The sequence below is a fragment of the Pithys albifrons genome, chromosome 21 (genome assembly GCF_047495875.1).
Source record: "Pithys albifrons albifrons isolate INPA30051 chromosome 21, PitAlb_v1, whole genome shotgun sequence".
Lineage (NCBI taxonomy): Eukaryota > Metazoa > Chordata > Aves > Passeriformes > Thamnophilidae > Pithys > Pithys albifrons.
The window spans coordinates 11957937-11979445 of NC_092478.1; the positions used below are offsets into that span (position 1 = coordinate 11957937).

A 21509-nucleotide genomic window follows, 5' to 3' on the forward strand; every position below is an offset into this window, starting at 1 on the left:
GGATGATGAATCCACCACTTCTCTGGGCAGCCCATTCCAATCCCTGAGCATTCTCTCTGCAAAGAATTTTTTCCTGATATCCAACTTAAATTTCCCCTGGCAGAACTTAAGCCCATCGTGCCCCCTTGTCCTATTGCTGAGTGCCTGGGAGAAGAGACCAACCCCCACCTGGCCAGAACTTCCCTTCAGGTAGTTACAGACAGTGATGAGGTCACCTCTGAGCCTCCTCTTCTCCAGGCTAAACAACCCCAGCTCCCTCAGCCTCTCCCCACAGCACTTGTGCTCCAGTCCCTTCACCAGCCTTGTTGCTCTTCTCTGGACCCACCCCAGTACCTCAATATCTTTCCTGAACTGAGGGGCCCAGAACTGAACACATTACTCAAGGTGTGGCCTCACCAACGCAGAGTACAGGGGAAGGGTCACTGCCCTGGGCCTGCTGGCCACGCTATGTTTGATACAGGCCAGGATCCCATTGGCCTTCTTGGCCACCTGGGCACACTGTTGGCTCATGTTGAGCTTCCTGTAAATTAGTACCCCCAGGTCCCTCTGCCTGGCTGCTCTCCAGCCACTCTGTGCCCAGCCTGGAGCACTGCAGGGGGTTGTTGTGGCCAAAGTGCAGGACCCGGCACTTGGCCCTGTTGAACTTCATCCCATTGGAATCAGCCCATCTCTCAAGTCTATCCAGATCCCTCTGCAGAGCCTTCCTGCCTTCCAGCAGGTCAACACTCCCTCCCAACTTGGTGTCATCAGCAAATTTGCTGATGATGGACTCAATCCCCTCATCTAAATCATCAATAAAGATGTTAAACAGGACTGGACCCAACACAGACCCCTGGGGAACACCACTAGTGACCAGCTGGATGCAGCTCCGTTCACCAGCACTCTCTGGGCCTGGCCCTCCAGCCAGATCCTAACCCAGCAGAGGAGAGCCATCAGCTACCAGCTTTTCCAGGAGTATATCATGGGAGACTGTGTCAAAGGCCTTGCTGAAGTCCAGACAGACACATCCACAGCCTTACCCTCATCCACCAGGTGGGTCACCTGATTGTAAAAAGAGATCAGCTTGGTCAGACAGGACCTGCCCCTCCTAAACCCCTGCTGGCTGGGTCTAATCCCTTGTCCATCCTGAATGTGCTGTGTGATTGCACTCAGGATGAACTGCTCCATAACCCTGCCAGGCATCTGCTTTTCAGGATGTCAGAAAAGTTAGAAATGTGAAGGATCAAACATGTTTTGGTGGGGGAGGATTTGCCTGATAATTTTAACTTAGGATACATGCTGTTTTCCCACGCTGTGTATTTTCAGTAAAGGTGGTGGTTTTCACTACCAGTAGCATCTAATGGACCAGCACAGGCATGCAAATTCTCACAGAAACTTTTTTTCTTTGCAGATGAACCTCACCACTTGGAAGGACATGGCAAATGGGACAATCGTGGAAGAATTCATCCTGCTTGGCTTCCCAGGCATATGGCATTCCTGCATCTCCCTTGTAGTGGTGTTTGCACTGATGTACTCCCTGACAGTAATAGACAATGCATCCATCACAGCCCTTGTGTGGGGGAACAGCCACCTACACACCCCAAAGTACTTTTTCCTCTGAAATCTCTCCTTTCTGGAGATCTCATGCACTACAAGTGTGGTTCCCAAAGCCATAGGAGTCATGTTGGGGACTAGCCAGACTGTTTCAATGTTTGCATCCTCCAGTTCTTTCTTCTCTCTCTAGGCTCCACTGAGTGTTTTCTCCTGTCTGTCATGGCCTATGATCACTACTTAGCCATATGCTACCCTTTGAGATACAGCTCCCTCATGAACAGTGTCCTCTGCACTCAGCTGGCACTCAGCTCCTGGCTGGGAGGCTTTTTGGCCATCTGCTTGCTGGCCTTTCTGACATCCAGGCTGATGTTCTGTGGGCCAGATGTCATCAATCATTTTCTCTGTGATATAGATTCCTGCCTTGCCCTGTCCTGCAGTGATAGATGGCCATGGCAACCTTCTTTGTCTCCATAATTGTTGTGATGGTCTCCTATATGATCACCCTGGTCTCCTACATGTACATCATCTCATTTATCCTGAGGATCCAGTCAGTCCATGGCCAGAAAAAGACCTTTTCCACCTGCTCTGCCCATCTCAGTGTTGTCACCATGTGGTTTGGCTCTACCATGTTTCTCTGTGTCAAACCATCAACCCAGAACTCCCTGAATCTGAACAAACTTGTAAATACCTTGAACACAGCGGTTACTCCTTTGTTAAATTCCTTTATGTACACACTCAGAAACAAAGAGGTGAAGCAAGCTCTGGGATGGGCTTTCCAGAGGAAGTGAAATGGATTTTCAGAGGGCCTCAGTTTCAGCAAGCAGATTCATCCCCCCCTTCCCATGACTCCTGCCCTGCTGAAGACCCTCACAGTGGTCTTGTCACAGTTTTTCTATTCCAGTTTGGCATGTGCATTATTTTGTCAGCATTTGTCTGAATCCCCTAAAGACATCACAGCAACTGACTCATTGGTTTTGGAAATAGACCTGTTTTTCAATTTAGTCTGATTTTTTCTGGATGTATCTATGCCCTATTCTTGTGGCTATTTCATTGAATCATGCTCTGATTCAAGATAAACTTTGGCAATGTCTAGTATCTCCACCTGGTCATTTTTCCCAGCATATGACTGTAAACATATTTTACCTAATTCCTCTTCTTCCCCATCCTTAGTATCTGAATCTTATTAAAAATATGCAAAGTGGTGTGCTTCACACTAGACATGTCAGGGCATTTCCACATCTAAAACCCCATGTCATTTTGAACAGTCCCTTGTTCCACACATTTTGGGCTTTGTTGTGGAAAAACTTTAATGTGGTGGGCTAAGTGCTCAGACTGCAGAGTTCTGGAAGGCTGGCTGGCAAGCAAGTCTCCCTTTACACTCACTGGGATGGTATTAGCACTTCCAATGGGCACTTGCTTGTCCCTTCCCAATTTTTCATTTCAGAACAGATTAATTACCTTCTCAAAACTTTTCTTTCTGCACACTGACAGTGAAGAGAGTCCATGTGACCACTTCTTAAAGAGGAAGCTTCAGCATGACAGACATACCTTTACAGATAGTGTGGGCTTAATTTCACCTGAGTGTACTGCTCCCCAGGTGAGTCTGAACTGAACATCTACTTCTTGTAGAAGCAGCAGCACTTCTAGAGAAGATTCACCAACCTCCTGCATCCAGCTGGACACTTGGCTCTTAGACCTGCATTCAGGCCCAGGCACCACTGCCCAAGGACAGGCTGAGTCCCACCTTTGTCAGCTTTGCTCTCTTTCTCAGTGGCATTTGGGAAAATCCATGGGACAGTCCACTGATGCTGCAGAAGGAGCCTGAGGCTGGATTTATCCTCAGGTACACATCACTGCTTGTCATTCCTGCCTGGGAATGATGCAGTTTGGTGGCAATTGTGTGTGTGGAGTGTAGAAGCCCTCTGCATCCCTAGAGAGCAAGAAAAAGCAAGACCAGAAATGTCCAAGAAATCTGAGACACGACAGAGTGCAGGACACTGAGAGCTGCTGTGAATTCCTCATGCACACTCCCTGAAGCCCTCTGAGACAAACAGTGGCCCACAAAGCCTCAAACAGGGCTGTCAGAGTAGACCCACGTCACCACCACGGTACAGCAGTAGGAAAAAACTGAGTACCCTAAGATTTCTCAGGTGAAGTGGATGATATGTCATGTGCAACAGCCTCAAATTCAAAGAGTGAGATCCAGGTGGAAAGTCAGCACCCTTGAGGTGAGCTTCCATAAGGAATGCTGTTGCCTGAGAATAGGTCCCCCAAACTCTTCCCCTGGCAGCTGCCAAGGCCAGGGAGAAAAAGAATTCCTTTTCTACAGCAGGAAAAATCCATGCATGGGGAGAGTATGACAGAGATGATGGGGATATGAGCTGAGAATAAAGCATGGAGAGACTTTCTCTGAAAGTGATTGTTGCGGACAAGAATGTGGGAGATGTTATGAAGTCAGAGTTAATAAGAGGAGAAGGAAATGATGAAAGAGATTGGCTGGGAGGGAGGGATGGATGGATGGATGGATGGATGGATGGATGGATGGATGGATGGAGTGAGAAAGATGGAAGAGCTGGGGTGGTGGCTTTTACGTGGACAGCACTATTATGTGGTTTCTGGAGTTCAGGATGAAAGCATCATTATGAAGTCCATGGCGTTTCTGTGCACTTTGTTCCTCTGACTTATGTGACCTCTTGAGGACAGCACCATTCTGAGGTCTATGGCCTTTAGGAGGACTGAGTGTTTATGAGGTTTCTGGGCTTTATGGTTTGAGCTCCATGATGAGGTTTCTGGGCTTTGTTAGAATAGCCCCTTTCTGAGATTTGTGGGCTTAATAGAGATAGTGCTTCGCTGAGCTCGATGGGCTTTATGAGGACATGGGCATAATAAGGCTTAGGAGCTTTCTGAGACCAGCAGCATTCTGTGGTTTAAGGACTTCATATGGACACAAGCACTGTGATATTCATGGGCTTTGTGAGGCCAGTTTTTTATGATGTCACCCCATGATGAATTTTACGAGTCTTATTAGGACAGCACTCTTATAAAGTTTCTGGGTTTGATGAGGTCAGTGTCAAGATGAGCTTTACGGGCTTTAAGAGGATGAGGTTTTTACGAGGTTTCTGGCCTTTATAAAACGGTGCCTTTGTGGAGACAGCTGCTTTATGAGGTTTAGGGAGTTTTTGAGAACAGCATCCTTATGAGGTTTATGGGCTTTTTTGCAACAGCTGCTTTCCAGTATGAATACTGGGGTAGCAGCTTGGGCTCTGCAGCTCAAATGTGCACAGCCAGAAGGAGGTGGATCACAGGAGGGAAGGGTTCCTGCCCCATGTCTCGATCCTGCAGTCCCATGGCTTGTCTCATGTCTGTGACAGTTCTGGATTAAATGAGACATGGTGGGACTCCTTTTTCACATGACATAGTACAATAAGCAAATTGGGAAGCAAAAAGCTGTAACTCTGAATGTCTTTCTCTTTCTTGTCCCAGCTTTCATTGCTGAGCATGGTGTTGTAGTCATGCTATAGGACAGCCTTTTGGTGACTACAGGGGACTTAGAAGAAGGCTGGAGTTGCTTTTTTCTCAAGGGTGTGGAGTGATACGACAAGGGGGAATGTCCTGAAACTGAAGCAGAGCTGATTTAGATGAGGAATAAGGAAGAAATTCTTCACTGGGAGGCTGGTGAGGCCCTGGCACAAGTTACACTGAGAAGCTGTTGACATCTCATCCTTGGAGGTTTTCAAGGCCAGGTTGGATGGGGCGCTGAGCACTAAAGGTGCCCTTGGCAGGGATGTTGGAACAACATGATTCTTAAGCCTAAGCTATTTTATGATATGCCTCTTGATATGCCTTTGGTTACTTGGGGCCAGCTGTCCTGGCTGTGTCCCCTTATAACTTTTGCCCACCCCCACCTTTCTCCCCAGCAGGAAAGTGGGGAAAACTGCCTCAGCACTGTGCCAGCACTGCTCAGCAACAGCCAAAACATGGGGTAGCGAAACACACTGGTTTGGCACAAACCCAAACCATGGAACCAAACAGGCTGCAATGAAGATAATCTCAGCAAGCCAAAGTAGTCCGGACTTTTTGGAAAGTATAAGGAACACAAGGAACAACACTAGTGGAAAAAGGAAAGAGTGGAAAGAAGATGAAGCCAGGGATGTCACTATGGTTGGAGTGTCTGTGATGCCACTGCCTTTGGAAATTGATGTGAATTATTTCCACAGTCAAAGTAAACAAGTGCTTTGCCTAATGCTGGAGGGCATGAAGGGTGTGGAATCAAAGTGTGTCATTCAGGCTGGAAGAGACTTTGCTGGTTGTTTGTAGAAAACATTCAAAGCAAACAGGTTGGTTGTGGACAACACAAGGAAGTCAGTAGAGGGACAGGCAAGGCAAGGCCAGGCAAGGGAGTGGCAGGAAAGGCAATGGAAGTCAAAGGATTGGCAGGCAAGGCCAGGCACAAAAGGGAAGGCAGAGCAAGGCAAGGGATGCGTCCTCAAGACAAGGTCAGGCATGGCAAGGAAATGCAAGAGTTAGGGTATGTGCTGGAGAGGAGGAGCTCTATACATTTCCCCTGACACAAGAACTATCCAGGAAGAGGTGAAAATTCCTGGAAGCAAAAAGGAACTCCAGCGTGCTTTAGAATGAATGCTGGTTTTGGAGGAGGCAGAGTCCTGATTTTTCCATCATAGCCCAGCTTCTATAGAACTTAAGCAAGAAAAGAGTTTCTTGGGACAGGACTCCAGTTCATGAGGAGGCCCTAAAGCTGTTGTTTTTTGGGGCAGCAGTATATGGTGCTCTTGAGCCCATTTATCCACAGGACCCTTTACAGATTGAGTGGGCTTTTGCCATTCATGGACTGTCAATTCATGTGTGTGTTATGGGTTCACCTAGGTGGGCCTAGATTTGGGCTCTGAAGTTTGGACTAGGCCGAAGCTGTCAGCTGACTTGAGCTGGGCTGAGCTAACAGCTGACCTCTTCTAGCCAGTAATTTTGTATTCCATACCACATTATGACATCATCTCCAGGGAAGTAGGAACCAGTGTGGGAGTGGTTAAGGCAGTCACTTCTCAGCCCTCCTCTTGGGAGGACGCACGATGCTGCCCCAGGGGGGATGGAGAGGACCAGGCCCACCACTGGCTCACAGGGTATCTCAGGAAAGTAAAATGTGTTGTTCAGGGTCTCTCCTTTCTGCTTGAGTTTGTCTCCCTGGGGAATAAGGTTTTTCTTAAGTAATGTGTAGTTAGGACAGTAGAATTTGTGTGTTCGTTATGAAGTTGAGGTGGGGAACTTGTTGTTGCAAACTTGTGTGAGTGAATATTTGTACTCTCTTCTAATTGTCTCTTTCTTTCTGTGAAAAATATATGTAGTTTTAGTATAAATGCCATTTGAAGTGGTTTTTTTTTCTTTCCCCTCTCTTTTCCTCCCTTTCCCTGGTGTTAGGAGGGAGGCTTTTCTCTCTGTGCTTGGGGGGGGTTGGCAGTTGCTTATCTCAAACCAAGACAGTTAATGGTGCTGAAACCCAGGAGCAACAGAGGACCTTGGCAGGTGTCCCAGAATCTTGGCAGGCTTCCCGGGAGGATTGTTGTAGAAACATAGATTGATAACTGCCTTGTTTAGGTACATCCAGAACAGAAAATGTAAACAACTCTCCCTTACTGTTGAATGCTCGTTTTCACTGTTTCACTGTCTTTGTGAGTTCAAACAGCTTGACTGGTGCCTGCTGTGACTGTAGCCACTGCAGAAAAGAGAGGCCCATGTAAGCTGTTCGTGTGTGGCAAGACACGGTTGTTTGAGTTGAATCCCTGAGGACTCATCATGTGAATGCTGATGTGCCCAGGAGCCGAGCCGATGAGGAGCATCTCACCTGGACTGGCATGGGGAGGAGTTGTTCCTGGCTCGATGGGCCCATGGTGCCTCAGGCCACCTGTAGGTGGATAAAGTCGAGGGGTGGATTTAACCGTGAACACTATTCTTAAGGTTATCCACAGTTGTGAAGCGTGCTTGCCATTGTGAGACCCCGGTGAACAGGGAAAAGAGGAGCTGCGGAACCCCCTGCAGAGAACCCTACAGATGCGGCGCCCAGAACCAGCGCCCGCAGTGCTGAGCGACTCGCAGGAGTCAGAGCTGTCGCTGGCGGGGCTGCCGCCAGGGCTGCGAGCGAGCCGGGGGAGGCTGCGAGCCGTGAGAGGCTGTGAGCCATGATAGGCTGCAAGCCATGAGAGGCCGTGAGCTGTGAGAGGCCGCGAGCCATGAGAGGCTGCGAGCCATGAGAGGCTGTGAGCCGTGAGAGGCTGCAAGCCATGAGAGGCCGTGAGCTGTGAGAGGCCGTGAGCCGTGAGAGGCTGCGAGCCGTGACAGCCTGTGAGCCGTGAGAGGCCACGAGCTGTGAGAGGCCTTGAGCCATGAGAGGCTGTGAGCCATGAGAGGCTGCGAGCTATGAGAGGCCGCGAGCCGTGAGAGGCTGCGAGCCGAGCCAGGGCTGCGAGCGAGCCAGGACTGCGAGCTGCCGGGGCTGCTTCTGCCTCTGCTGCTTGCTTGTGCTGCTGTCGGGGCTACTTCCGAGGCTGCCAAAGCTGTTAGGACTGCTGCTAAGGGGGATGGGTCACATGGTGAACTGTAGTACTTCTGTGTGACCGAGGAGAAAGACATGAAGAGAAGACTGTGTAAGCTGTTGATGTGTGGTGGGACACTGCCGTTTGAGTTGAATCTTTGAAAACCCGTCATGTGAGTGTTGATGTGCCCAAGAGCCGAGCCGATGAAGAACATCACACCCTGGACTGGCTGGGGGAGGGTTGTTCCTGGCTCAATGGGCCTATGATGTCTCAGACCACCTGTAGGTGGATGAGGCCAAGGGGTGGATTTGACTGTGAACACTATTCTAACCCCAGTGGGAAACTAGAGACTCCTGAGGAGAGGATGGTAACCCTACTGAAAGACATGAACCATCAGATAAGATGACCTGAGTTGAAATGCTTTGTTCCCATCTGAAATATCTACCCCATCCTAATGGACTCTTAGCCACATTATGGAGGGGTGGGAAACAGCCCTGGAAAAATAAGGAGTGTTTAAGCACGAGAACCTAAGATATGAGTGACATAATATGGTATGGAATAAGGGGTGGAGAATGTTATGGGTTCACCTAGGTGGGCCTAGATTTGGGCTCTGAAGTTTGGACTAGGCTGAAGCTGTCAGCTGACTTGAGCTGGGCTAACAGCTGACCTCTTCTAGCCAGTAATTTTGTATTCCATACCACATTATGACATCATCTCCAGGGAAGTAGGAACCAGTGTGGGAGTGGTTAAGGCAGTCGCTTCTCAGCCCTCCTCTTGGGAGGACGCACGATGCTGTCCCAGGGGGGATGGAGAGGACCAGGCCCACCACTGGCTCACAGGGTATCTCAGGAAAGTAAAATGTGTTGTTCGGGGTCTCTCCTTTCTGCTTGGGCTTGTCTCCCTGGGGAATAGGTATTTTCTTAAGTAATGTGTAGTTAAGACAGTAGAATTTGTGTGTTCGTTATGAAGTTGAGGTGGGGAACTTGTTGTTGCAAACTTGTGTGAGTGTATATTTGTACTCTCTTCTAATTGTCTCTTTCTTTCTGTGAAAAATATATGTAGTTTTAGTATAAATGCCATTTGAAGTGGTTTTTTTTCTTTCCCCTCTCTTTTCCTCCCTTTCCCTGGTGTTAGGAGGGAGGCTTTTCTCTCTGTGCTTGGGGGGGTTGGCAGTTGCTTATCTCAAACCAAGACAGTGTGGCAGCACAGGCCAGAGGATCCCACCTGTCCAATCCAATTTCACCATGTAGCTTTGAGGATGCTCAAAGGGATATTCTGTACGGGAAAAGACTGTGCTGAACTTGGCATTACAGGAAGCAGGCAAAATTGAGAGACAGCTGGTGAGGTCCCTTTTAAGATAGGTCTCTCGGGTACACACTCCACCTTCCACCCCATCAAATTGGCACAAAGGGACACTGTCAGGAAGAGGGATGCAGTTAGAGCACTCTTTCCACATTTACAGTGTAGGAAGGACCACCAGTCTGTCATTACAAGAACTAAGGCTGAGCCCCAAGGGACCCCTTGTCTTTCCCCCATTAAACCTGCTCCTTCTTATACCACAGATTTACAGAGGGTTTGTTTACTGATGTCTCCTCTATGAGGCAAAAGAATACTTCAGATGGCCTGTTAACTCTCTCACGTGGGGCACTGCCCTTCCCTCCGCTGTAATCTGACAACCGGCAGCAACATGCAAGGCTAGAGCCGTGTATATGCAAGCTGCGCCTCTGTCTGCAGGGTCCTGCAGCGGCGGCATGCTGGGTCTGCAGGTCCTGCTGTGGATCTCGTGGGGCTGTCACACACAGGGACCCAACTGCTGTCCCTTCCGGCTGTGGCGTGGGCTGCAGAGCAGCCCCTGCAACTGCTCCCCTGCGGCCATGCCCAGCTCCCAGCAGCCGTGCCCCCAGCACTGCGGACACTCTGTCAGTGACTGCTGTCGGCCACAGCACTGGCTGTGTCCCTGCCGCTGGCAGGAGCAGCCCTGGAATTAGGGACATTAAGTGAATTTCTTATTCAAAAATTAGAGTAGGAGAATAAGAAGCAAAATAAACCTTAAAAACACATGGAAATGGGGGTCATGGTCACTTCATTACAGTGTTTCTGCTAGTGTTCAAGGACAGGTGTCAGAGTCCTTCCCCTCCTCCAAGGTGAGTCCCCCTGCTCTGGCAAGGGCTCCTCACCAGGCTGCAGCTGCATCTCTGCACACCCATGGCCCTCCATGAGTTGCAGGGGCACAGCTGCTTCATCTTTGACTTGCTCTCACAATCTGAAGGGAGTCTGTTTTCTGTACCGGAAACATCTCCTTCCCTTCCTTCTGCACTGGTCTTTGGGTCTTGCAGAGCTGTTTCTCCCACATATTCTCGCTCTGGTCTTTCCTGCATACTGTTACAGCTACACAAGAATTTTTTCTCTCCTAAATATCTTACCATTGAGAAGTTACTGCCATCTCTGATGGGCTACGCCTTGGCCAGAAGCAAGTCCAGCTTGAAGTCACATGGCAATTGGCTGGGTATAGGCATGGTGAGGGACACTGGTTTTGGGGACACCTCAGGGCAAATATTTGTTCCAAATGTGGACATTATGTTGCCAAAAGCCAAAGAAACCGATAAACCACTGGGTTTCCACCTTTCTCTCTGGAGTGACAAAATCTGAAATCTTCTCAGCATCTTCTCAGGAGGGAATGCCCTCAGCAGATGGGCAAGTTCCCAGCCCCATTCTGGGTGACAAAGGGCAGACTTTCCACCAACCTACAGTCTTACCTATGCTCTCTGCATCACATAGGACAAGTAGCCCAAATTTCCCTCCTCCAGTATTCCCATCCTCTGTTTCCAAGCCTACAGCTCTGCTCAAACACCCTTTGTGAACTCCTCCAACACCCATGGCATGAAACAGCCTGATGGCTTGGTGCCACCATGTTCCAGGAGATGCTTAACAAACACTTGTTTATATCAGAACTCAGCTCAGAGTCCAGCACTCACTCACAGTAATGGAATATGTGCTATACCAATTCTGTGTGCCTCAGTGAAGCTGCACACAGAAAGGTTCTGGAGATTCCCAAGATGCCATGAACCTCTGCCAGCCAGGCAGTCTGAGTTACCTGCTGAGTGAAGGGACTGGTGCAGCACAGCTCTGTCAAGCTTCTTTCACCCCTTCATTCCCTCAATAACATAAAGTAAATGTTCCTGACTGAACGAGCCAGGGATAATGCATATTGCTGGAAAGGCTACAGCCCTTCTCATCTGGAGAAGAATTCATTCCCACACATGTTAACTGATGTGCACTACATACATGTTTAAAAAAATCCTTTATTTACATTTCAAAATGTAAGCAAAAATATATGGATGCCCATTACTAAATAATTTCAGGAGAACGTCAAGAGCATGGCTCTGGTCCGCGGCCAGCAGGGGAGTTGGCTGGAGTTGGAATTGCATGGAGCCAACACAAGTCTAACCACTGGTGAAGGAACACTGAAATGAAATAAAAACAGGTCAAAAATCCTATGACAGCAAGACTGTACAGTGACACTTGGGCCACATGGCAATCTTAAGTGAGTGCCAGTTACTGCACACACCAGCTTTCATAAGCCAGGATACTCAAGAGTCCTCCTGGGTCTGCCTGCCAGGCAACTGCATCTACCTCTGAACTTAAAACCTACAGTGCCTGTTTCTCCCAGCTGATTTTCAAGGATCTTGACAAGTAGCTGATGCAGCTATCTGACATCAAGCTGTTCTTGTCCTGAGGCAACTCAGACATCAGGGTGCAGCAAAGCTGCTCCTAAGATCTGGCTGGGAAACTAGCCTTGTACCTAGGAATGAAAAGCCTCCAGTCCCAAGATGGACACTGGCCAAAGACGCTGTACTCCAGACTGAAATTATCAACAAGTCTGGGCCTGAGGACAACCCTAAAGGGGACCCAACCCACCAGCACAGCTGTGCCCATCTGCAAGAAAGCCTGTTAGCAAGGTTATCCTTATTTTCAAAAGCCTGAAAATGCCACCAGAAGTACCATTGGAATGGAAGAATTATTACATTCTCTGTTGTCATTTAATCAAGTAGCAGGAGCTCCTAAGATTCTGAAGTGCTGCAGATCTCTAAGACTTTATTACGGAAGCAGGGACATGTCTTTGTGGGCAATTCCAGCTGTCTTTGGAAATCATTTAGTGGAAGATCAAAAAATGTGGGAATTTGATTTTGTCAGAGCCTGCCAGCCTCCTGAAATTTGGGAAAAATGAGCAACCATAAGGCTAATCCATCAGATTTTTGACAAGCTGCAGCCCGACACAGTGAAATCTAGAGATTTGTTTAAATATTTGTGTTTTTTACAGTAAAGTAAGCAGACAAATGGAAACAAAATACTGTATGTTAGCCTGAGCCTCTTGGTTTAACCAAAATGAATCCTGAGTAACGGTAAATAGTGGATCCTTCAGATGAGGACAGTGGTATTTTTTTCAGGTTAAGGTAAGATTATGCAAGACGATAATTCCTTGGTCCTTCACTGGCAGCAGTCCTACTGCTGTCTGAGCAAGGAGGCTCAAGTCCTCCCTTTCTCCTCTTTTTTTCTTGATCCCCACCTGTTCCACCTATGGATGCTCTGCTTTTTGCAGTAGTTGGAAGAGTTCTGTGATGGCCTCCCGTACCACAGACTGGCTGGGTAGTGCCAGCTGGGTGCCTGCTGCAGGTGCCTTTCATCCACTTTCTACAGCTGAGGCTTCACGGCAGCCTAACTCCACCCAAGAAAGAACTCCCACAACCCCATCTTCCCCTAAACTGCAGCTGCAAAATCTTATCTCTGCTGTGCTGCCTCTGGTGTTTGTGCAGCTCAGAGGGAAGCGAGTTTCAGGGACTTGAGTCGGCATAAAAAGAATGCTGTTAGAGAAGCATTTTCTGGTGTTTCACTGAGCTGAGACAGATCTCTGCAGGTTTGAAGAAATGTGAAATAAGTCAAGAGAAAAGTAAGGAGAAGAGCATCCCAGAGTTCATGGTACTGTCCCTGTGATGACTGAGACTTACCATATTGTTCTTTCGTTGCTTCACATTTCCCCACACTGAGAGATCACAACTGGCAGCTTGGGTTTGTTATTGGGACCCGTAGGCACATTCTGGGGACAAACAAATGCAGAACATAAAACCTCACAAAAGCACAGCAAACTGAGCCAAGTGACATTTACTGGAAGACTGGCTAAGAGACATTTGTGTAACATGGGAAACAGGGAATTCTGAAGAACAAAGAAGCCCCGTTTTACATATTTTGGCAACAGGTCCAGCCACAAGCTGGTGAATTCTCCCTGTATGCAGAGGTTTTGGACACAGATAAGAGGCTGGTCCTCTGAAAGGGAGGGAAGGAACAGAACAAAACCTGGAGAGCTCCTCATGAGATACAGCAGGCATTGTGTCACTCGAGGCTGCTCTAGCTTAAATCTTCTACAGTTACTAAAAACAGCTGCCACAAGCAAAACAACCTTGTATTCATACAGAAAGGGAAGAGCCTGTGACAAAGCAATCATCATTCTAAACCTGTTGATATGGTGGAATCAGCTGCTCTTCCTTGAATCTCAAATTTCCTTTACTTTACTGCAGTGATGCCCAAATAAAGCCTTAAAAAAGCAATTCTGCTCAAAGACTATCAGAGCCACAAGAGACGAGCATTTCCAAAGCCAACCCATACGGCCTGTGCTTCACCAGATTTTCTGCTACATTATAACGGTGACAACTGGTAATGCCAATTATCGTTGGTATTCCCTGGTATCCTGTAAACAGACAGCTGAAGAGAACAGGAAAACTCTTGTTAACTCTGTACATGACTTTCCAATGTGGACATTCACAGAAAAATAGGCAAATTCAAACTTACTTCAATTTTTCTCATGACCAACAGCCCATCGACAATTTTACCTAGAATGAGAAAATTCATGCACTTCAGTATGGACATTTAACTTTGCTCTTCCCTCCCATCACAGGTACAAGCATTTTTGACCTTCCTGAAAAGCCTCCTGCAGTGTGCAGCTATTTGGCACTTCAGAGTTGGTTACCGACCTCTAAATTGATAAAGGAAACAACCCATCTTCAAACGTTTATCACATTCAGCACAGATTAAATGCCTTTTCCCACTGTAGGGGTGGCGTGTGTAGAAATCTAGGGTTTGAGACCTACTGCCACCAGCTATGCTGCCATCCAGCATGAACTACCTCTCTAGGAACACAAGCCTGGCAATGAACAGTATCAGTGTTACTTAAGAATTAGGGGGAGCACTAAGTAGGACATCAACTTCAGGCTGGCTTGGAATTCCTACAGCTCAGGAAGCAGTAATTGCAAGTTAGCAGATGTGGTTTCACAGAATTACTGTCCAAAAACTCTCCTGAAAGCGCAGTTCACTCTGACAGTGAACCCTGACTGATCTGTACTGTCTGCACTGGCACAAGGATTTGTGCAGCACCACAGTACACCAACCACAGAACTATCTGGATTAAAGTTAACCTGGGAAAAAATTATTCTTTTCAACAATAATCCATTACAGTATCAGGCTGCACAGATCCCTCTGCTAGCAAAAGCAAGAAGGGAAGAACAGGCAGTCCATACTCAGAGGATGGCTGGGCACTGAACAGGTTCCTCAGGGCAGTGTTGACAGCCCCAAGGCTGCCAGAGCTCAAGGAGTGTTTGGAGAATGCTTTTAGGCACATACTGGGATTGTTGGACTGTCCTGTGCAGGGCCAGGAGTGGGACACAATGATCCCTGTGGGTCTGTTTCAGCTCAGGAGATTCTGTGATTCTCACCGTTTATTTTAACAGCTGCCCCACAGGCATGTCCAAGAGCTGGCACTCCAGGACTCCGCTGCAGGTACTTACCAAACACAACATGCTTTCCATCCAACCAGTCACACTTGGAGCACGTGATGAAGAACTGGCAGCCATTGGTACTTGGGCCACTGTTTGCCTGGGGTTTGACAATGGCAAAATACAACAAGTGTACAACTGACCAAAACGAAAGGCAGACACATCTCACTTAAGAAAGAGCTGCTGCTCTAGACCAGCTTATTTTTAGCTTATTGCTACACAAACCAAAGGAAGCAAGATACACATCTGGTCACACCAGTGTGCACAAGAGCCATGTCACCAACTTTTTACTATACTTCTAATAAAGGCACATTCAGCACAAGACTGTTCTGAAGTCCAGACTCTTGTGCACACTCCTGAAAAAAGGCTGAACTTTTAGGTGATGGGTACTTGCTGGCTGCAGTATTGCCCTGAGGAAGACAGCCAGGAACCAGAGGGTTGGGGGAGTGAAAAAGCAAGCAGTGATTTCTGCTCTTTGGGAGGTTTCTTCAGAATAAAAATTAAAAAATGGTGTCTATTCTGATGATCAGGATGAGAAAGATAATGATCATTTTCACACAGAGCTCACAGAAACCGTGGGATGCAGATATGAAATTGAGTTCACTTCTGAGTGCAATACCCAGAGCACTTGCACTCTGTTAAGAAAACATCTCTGTAACACTGCAGTGCATTTGCAATATTGACAACCAGCAACTACTACAACACATTTCTGTGCTGACAAGTGAACTGGTCAAGTTTTGCAGCTGCAGGACTGCATAGGACAGGGTCACTTTGGGTTTTAGATACTGCTAGCCAGACTCAGAAGAATCCAGCTGGGATCCATCATTTGACCGAGCAGAAGGACTTCAGAGCCATGCCACTTTAACACAAAGCTGGCAATACTGGAGTGGATTCCTTCTCCCATACTACAGTACACTGGCTGCTTAGCTGTGCCGTGACACCACTTTTTGAGCCATGTTTTGAACTGGATGAGTAATTAATCCAAATGATGAAAGCCCTAAGCATTTTTAAGGGTACAGCAGCTGAAAGAGCCAGAGAAGAAGCAGTTGTGGATAGGAACACTGAAGCACTGACTTCATTTGCTTTCTCTTCTAAAATCAGGGTACTGCTCCTACCAGACAACATGGTTGCAGTTTCTTTACTACGTTGAACAGGAAGGTCTGTTATGACAAACACCACGGTAACACTGCTGTGGCTCTGGAACTCCCAAGTATCTCTGTTTCATCCTTGTTGAGGTCAGTGTTTGATAACACTGTTAGTGAAAACAAAAATGCCACCCCTCACCACTGTGAGAGAACTGTAAGAATCAAGCTCTTCGGAAAGCTGATCAGCCAAGCCTGTCCCAGAGCAACAACAGGCAACAAAGAAAGGATGATGGAGGATGAGGATTATTGAGTTACTCAAGATATTAATCCATGAATTATCTTCTGACTAGTAGTTACAAAGCAGGTCTTCCAGACCTCGTACTAAATAGCGGAGATTTCTGTTGCCCAGCAAATAATGTATACACTTAGAAAAAGGCACAGAGAAAGTACCAAAAGCTTTGTGGTCTGTAATGTGATTATTTCACACTCACCATAGAGAGAAGGCCAGGAGCAGAGTGTTTCAGCTTGAAGTTTTCATCTGCAAAAGGACCCCTGTATATACTGGCCACTCCAGTGCCGTCTCCCTGCATGAGAGAAGTGCCCAGTCAGCCACTGTATATATTCTGCAGCAATTGCTGCAGAATAATTCAATTTAAAAATTAAATTTAAAAACCCCAAGCAAGAGAAAGGGGTTAAACAGCCCAAAATGGATGTTGTACTGCCATTTCTATACACCAGCAGTGAACACAATCAGTGTTTCATTTCTGAACAGGAACAGCAACTGGTTTCTAACTACAGTTCATTGTTCGCCATCCATATGTTGGCAGAAACACACTGGGGTTAATTCCAAGCCTCCCAGAGTGAGGTGGAGGCTATAAATTGCTTGGTACAGACCCACTCGAACTTGACAGTGAAAAAAATAGGGGATGTAGAAGAATGGGCTGGTGCAACAAGAAAAGTAGAAATGGCTGCATGGAAAAAGTCCGCTCAAAGTATTTCACCTTATTTTCTGTGACTTTACTGGAAACAGGGAAGCAATCTCTCTGTTCTTCAAGGACAGTTTCTAAAACAAAGATTTTCCTAGTTTCTGCCATACTTTCAACCAAGTCCAAACATCTTGTACTTAACTACAAGCCCAAGCACTCAAGTCTCAAGACACTTATAAATGAAAGCAGCATGGGCTCTGACAGCCCAGAAGTTCAGAACTCTGCAGAAGCCTGGCACATGGCTCACGTCAGACACACTGACTTGAGGGACTGCTGCTCTGCCCTTGGGTCCACCCTTTCAGAGACGTTCCTGTATGACGCCAAAAGGACTGAGCAGAGCCCCTTCAACAGAATGGCCTTAAAAATGCTGCAGTGAGGAGTCCTCCAGGGAAAGCTGTGGATGCAATGCAAACATGTATCTCTGGCATGGTCACTTAAATTCACTATTCTGACAGTTAATTCCTTTTCTGTGTTGATTTTCTCTTTCTGTGTCACTTCAGCCTCACTTCTTCTGCCTTGCCACAACCTCTCTCCCTTCCCTGCCTTTCTGCCTAACATACACAATGTTTATTACGACAAACTTAATAGTTTACAATAAAATGCCAGTAATATACCATGTGCAGTGCCACATCTTTTGCTCTGCTTGCCCAGCTCTTGCTTCTTTTCCTCATGTTCTCAGTAGCTATTAAATTGTTGTCTCTGAGACAGGAACTTGCATCATGTCTCAGGGGTCAGTGTGAAGTGTGCTTGCTCCCCAAATGGCTTTGTAATAAACGTACTGTATAAATTTCAAATACTGAAGAAATCTGTAAAGCTTGTTGAGCTGCAGTGGAACTAATAAAGCCCACTGGGACACCTGAGCAGTGTCACAATTAGCAACTACCTCAGAGTCTGGTGTGGCTGAGCCATCCACTGTGTAGTTGGTTCTCTCAGTAAATTTTATACAACCAAATTTGATATTAAAAAATCTTTATCGCTCCCCTCATATTTTGAAACACTTCCAGAAATGAAGTAATTTTACTTGGTCTAAGGACAGTGAAGAGATCTATGGCCCTTCAGCCTTCCCCATGTACTCTGCTTATATCCACTTCAGAGCAAAACCATCATTGTGGGCACAGTCTGTTCTATTTTGAGACAATTCAGTAACAAAAAGTTAGTTTTGATTTAAATCGCCTCTTGCACTAGACACTTGGTTCTGCACTTTAGGTCTCCCTCCAAAGCTAAAAAAATCCAAGGGTTTCTTGTTTAGGGGAGGACAACAGAAGGGGGAAAGAAAATGGTAAAGAAATTCTTTGCAAGTTTTAAAAGCCTCCAGCAGTATTGCCAAGCTACTGTAGAGAGGAAGTATTTTGGCAAGAAGAAAGTGTGTTCACCCAAGGCCCTAGATTTGTTTTCAAGTACGTTATTGTCTGTTGCAGTGAGATGGCAGCAACGCTGTGAGGACACCTCCAGTTATTAGTGCATACCTCAAAACAGAAAGAGATCTCATAAATCAGCACGGACCCTTGGAAATAGCTGCATGTTATACAATATAGCAAAAGGACAAAAGGGATACAGGAGTACATACATTTACGAAGTCACCTCCTTGGATCATGAAATCCTTTATTACCCTAAAGAAGTAAAACAACACTTAGTTCTTGGCAGACAAAGGCCTCAGTAAGCTCAGTGTAATGTAAAAAGGAGTTCTGCCTTGCTGCACAACAGAAGTTAAAGAGAGTCTGTGAACACTTCAGCCTGAAAGCTACAACAAATTAGGGGTTGACATCAGGCCACTTGGGACCCATTGCTGTTTGATCAGGGATAGTGATTAGGTGACAGATGCCAGCCAATGATCTCTGATGTGGCACACCAGGAAAAGGGGATTCCTCCCAGTGACCCCAGTACACACACCTGACAGCACCTCTAGATCCCCCAAAGCCACCGGAGGATGACATTAGCCATGACCCACAAATTTCTCAAGGCAGGTCCCAAAACCCCATCTGGCTCAGGCTGGTATTTAATGCCTAAACAACAGTGGATGAATTACCTGTGGAAAGTGCTTCCTTTATAACCTATAGGGACACCATCTTTCCTGTAAGAAAGTAAAAAGGAGAATCCTTACAATTTACTGGATATCGCAACACAAAACCCTGCCAGGAATTCAGTCCCAAAGGTTGCCCTATGCATTAGCAGCTGCTTTGAAATACAATCAAGCACTGCAGCCTCTCAGCTGCTGCTGCTGGAGGCAAAAGGAAGCCTCAGCTGGGCTCTGCACATGAAATGACTCAGTTCCCTGCAAGACCCACACCATCACCTTCATAGGATCCCACTGCAATGTGCAGCATGAGCAGATGGGTTTTCTGATAAGGCTTTCTAGAGTGACCTGGGCATGAATAAAGTCACATCCAAAAGGGAAAATTTGCCATCTCCGTGACTCACGGAGCCCCTCACTATTTCCTTGGGGTAGATTTCTCTTTCATTTTGTACTGGTACAACATAAAAAACCATCCAGGTGAGCCCGTCTTCCACCTCACCCAGTCCTGTTTCTCCGGTGGGCCACTTAAAAGAATACTGTAAGCCACTTACCTGAATTCACCTGTACAAAACTGTCTAGAAAACAAAAGAGAAAAAAGTATGAGGCACATGAGAACTCTGAGGGCACTGATGGCTGCACCGATTGGCGCATAGAACTTTCCTTACTCTACCACGGATGTCCCCAAGGAAACAGGAATTGGCTATTTCTCCCCACTGCCATTTCAAAACATTTTCTGTGCACTCTGTGGTGAGGAGGTCAGAGATTTTAACATCAAGGTTGTAAGAGACAGTGAATGCAGAGGGCAGGCACTGTGTTTGACAGAGAGTAGGGTATGTACATCTCTCTGATGGAAGTGGGATTCCAAGTGGTGCATCCCTTCGTTGGTGGCAGGAGAACTGGGTGACTGGGAGATCATCACTATGGCACAAGGCACTGCCTGTTCTAAATGCACAGAGCAGATCGGAGGCTCCACAGCAGGAGCAGAGGGGGACTGGGGTCCTTTGCCTTGCAGCCAGATGGGCTCCCCTAAGGGACCAGGATGCCACACACAAAAAGGAGAGAGACGCAAAGCAGGTGCAGCAGTTTGGTAATAACTTTGCCACCAAAACCCATTCTTGCACCGAAAACCCTTTGCAGCCCCGGCCCAGGCTGCGCTGCAGAACGGCAGCTGCTTCGTACCTGAAGTTCTCTGCCGTTTTGGGTACAACATCAGCAAACAGTTCGATCTTCATGCGGCCGACCTCCTGGGGAGACAGGGGCCAGGTGAGCCTTCCGGGCCGCCTCCCACACAGCTGCTTCCCGATCCCGGGAACTCCCACAAATACAACCCCCCATCCCTGGCGGTCCCTCCTGACGCAGCCCTGCTCCTCTCCCCGGAGAGTTCCTCCCGACCGGCCCTGTCATCGCACAGCTCGATATCCCTCCCCTGCCACTGACCCTGCCATGAGGAGCCCCGGCATCTCCGTTGCTTCTCTATCCCGACAACGTTCCGACGCGCCCGTTTATCCCGCACTCCCTCCCCGGGCACAGCCGCTTTCCACGGCCCCCAACCTGCCCGCCGATGGTGACGTCGAAGAAAACCACCGGGTTGTTGGGGTTCGCCGCCAGCGCCGACATCACGGCCGCCTCTGCAGGAAACAGAAATGGTGGCGGAAGCGGAAGAGACCGGCCGGGCCCGGGTCGGGGCGGAGGCGGGGCCGGGTCGGGGGCTGATACCGGTGTCGGGGCCGGCGCTCGAGGTCTGCGGCGCAGATCTTTGTCCAGGGCCGCGGCCGCCGGGGATGGTTCGGCTGCTCCTGTGCTTGTTCACTTGGGCACACGCCGGCCAGGTGTGCCCAGATGGGCGAGGAGGCCAGTGGCGCCCAGCTTGTATCAGCCGCAGTGTGGCTGGTGGGACCAGGACAGTGCCCATCGCACTGTGCTGGTACTACGGAGGCACCTCGGATCCTGGGGTGACTTCTGGGCCCTTCGCTGCAAGAAAGACATTGAGGGACTGGAGCATGTCCAGGGAAGGGAACGGATCTGGGGAAAGATGTGGAGCACCAGGAGAGGCTGAGGGAGCTGGGGAGGCTCAGCCTGGAGAAAAGGAGGCACAGGGGGGACCTTCTCACTCTTTGCAATTCCCTGACAGGAGTGGGGAACCGGGGGGCGTCACCTCACTTCCAGGGAAGAAGGGATAGGACAAGAGGGAAGTGCCTCAAGTTGTTCTAGGTGAGGTTCAGGTTAGTTATTAGGAAGAATCTCTTTGAGGAAAGGGCTGTCCAGCCCTGGCAGAGCTGCCCAGGGCAGAGGTGAAGTCCCCATCCCTGAGGGATTTAAAAGCCATGTGGATGTGGCACTTGGGGACATGGATTAGTGGTGGCCGTAGGAGTTCTGAGGGAATGGTGGAACATGGTTTTCAGGAACTTGTCTGTCCTCACCAATTCCAGGATTCCATGATTGCAACAGTTAAGTCTGTGCTTGTTTTCAACATCTGAACAGCTGGCCACTGCCTTTTAAGAGGTTTACAGGACATCCTCCAA

At 48.0% G+C, this 21509-nt stretch overlaps 1 protein-coding gene and 1 pseudogene across 3 annotated transcripts; one reads left to right on the forward strand and one right to left on the reverse strand.

Moving 5' to 3' along the window:
- The first annotated feature begins 1390 nt into the window (after positions 1–1390).
- LOC139681678 (olfactory receptor 6F1-like) lies at positions 1391–2321 on the forward strand (annotated as a pseudogene).
- A 9041-nt stretch (positions 2322–11362) lies between these two features.
- Positions 11363–20751, reverse strand: LOC139681609 (peptidyl-prolyl cis-trans isomerase H). Of its 3 annotated transcripts, none has more exons than XM_071575105.1 (10): positions 20543–20751; positions 20167–20231; positions 19539–19562; positions 19000–19044; positions 18541–18583; positions 16479–16571; positions 14915–15002; positions 13923–13963; positions 13085–13173; positions 11363–11542 (listed from the first exon to the last, which is right to left on the reverse strand). In XM_071575105.1, the coding sequence occupies exons 2-9, from the start codon at positions 20217–20219 to the stop codon at positions 13105–13107; spliced, it is 456 nt and encodes a 151-aa protein (XP_071431206.1). In that variant the 5' UTR covers positions 20220–20231; positions 20543–20751; the 3' UTR covers positions 11363–11542; positions 13085–13104. The 3 variants fall into 3 exon arrangements, with proteins under 3 accessions (XP_071431206.1, XP_071431205.1, XP_071431207.1); XM_071575104.1 differs by having other exon boundaries at positions 20539–20649; XM_071575106.1 differs by lacking the exon at positions 20543–20751 and adding an exon at positions 20425–20530.
- Positions 20752–21509: the final 758 nt, after the last annotated feature.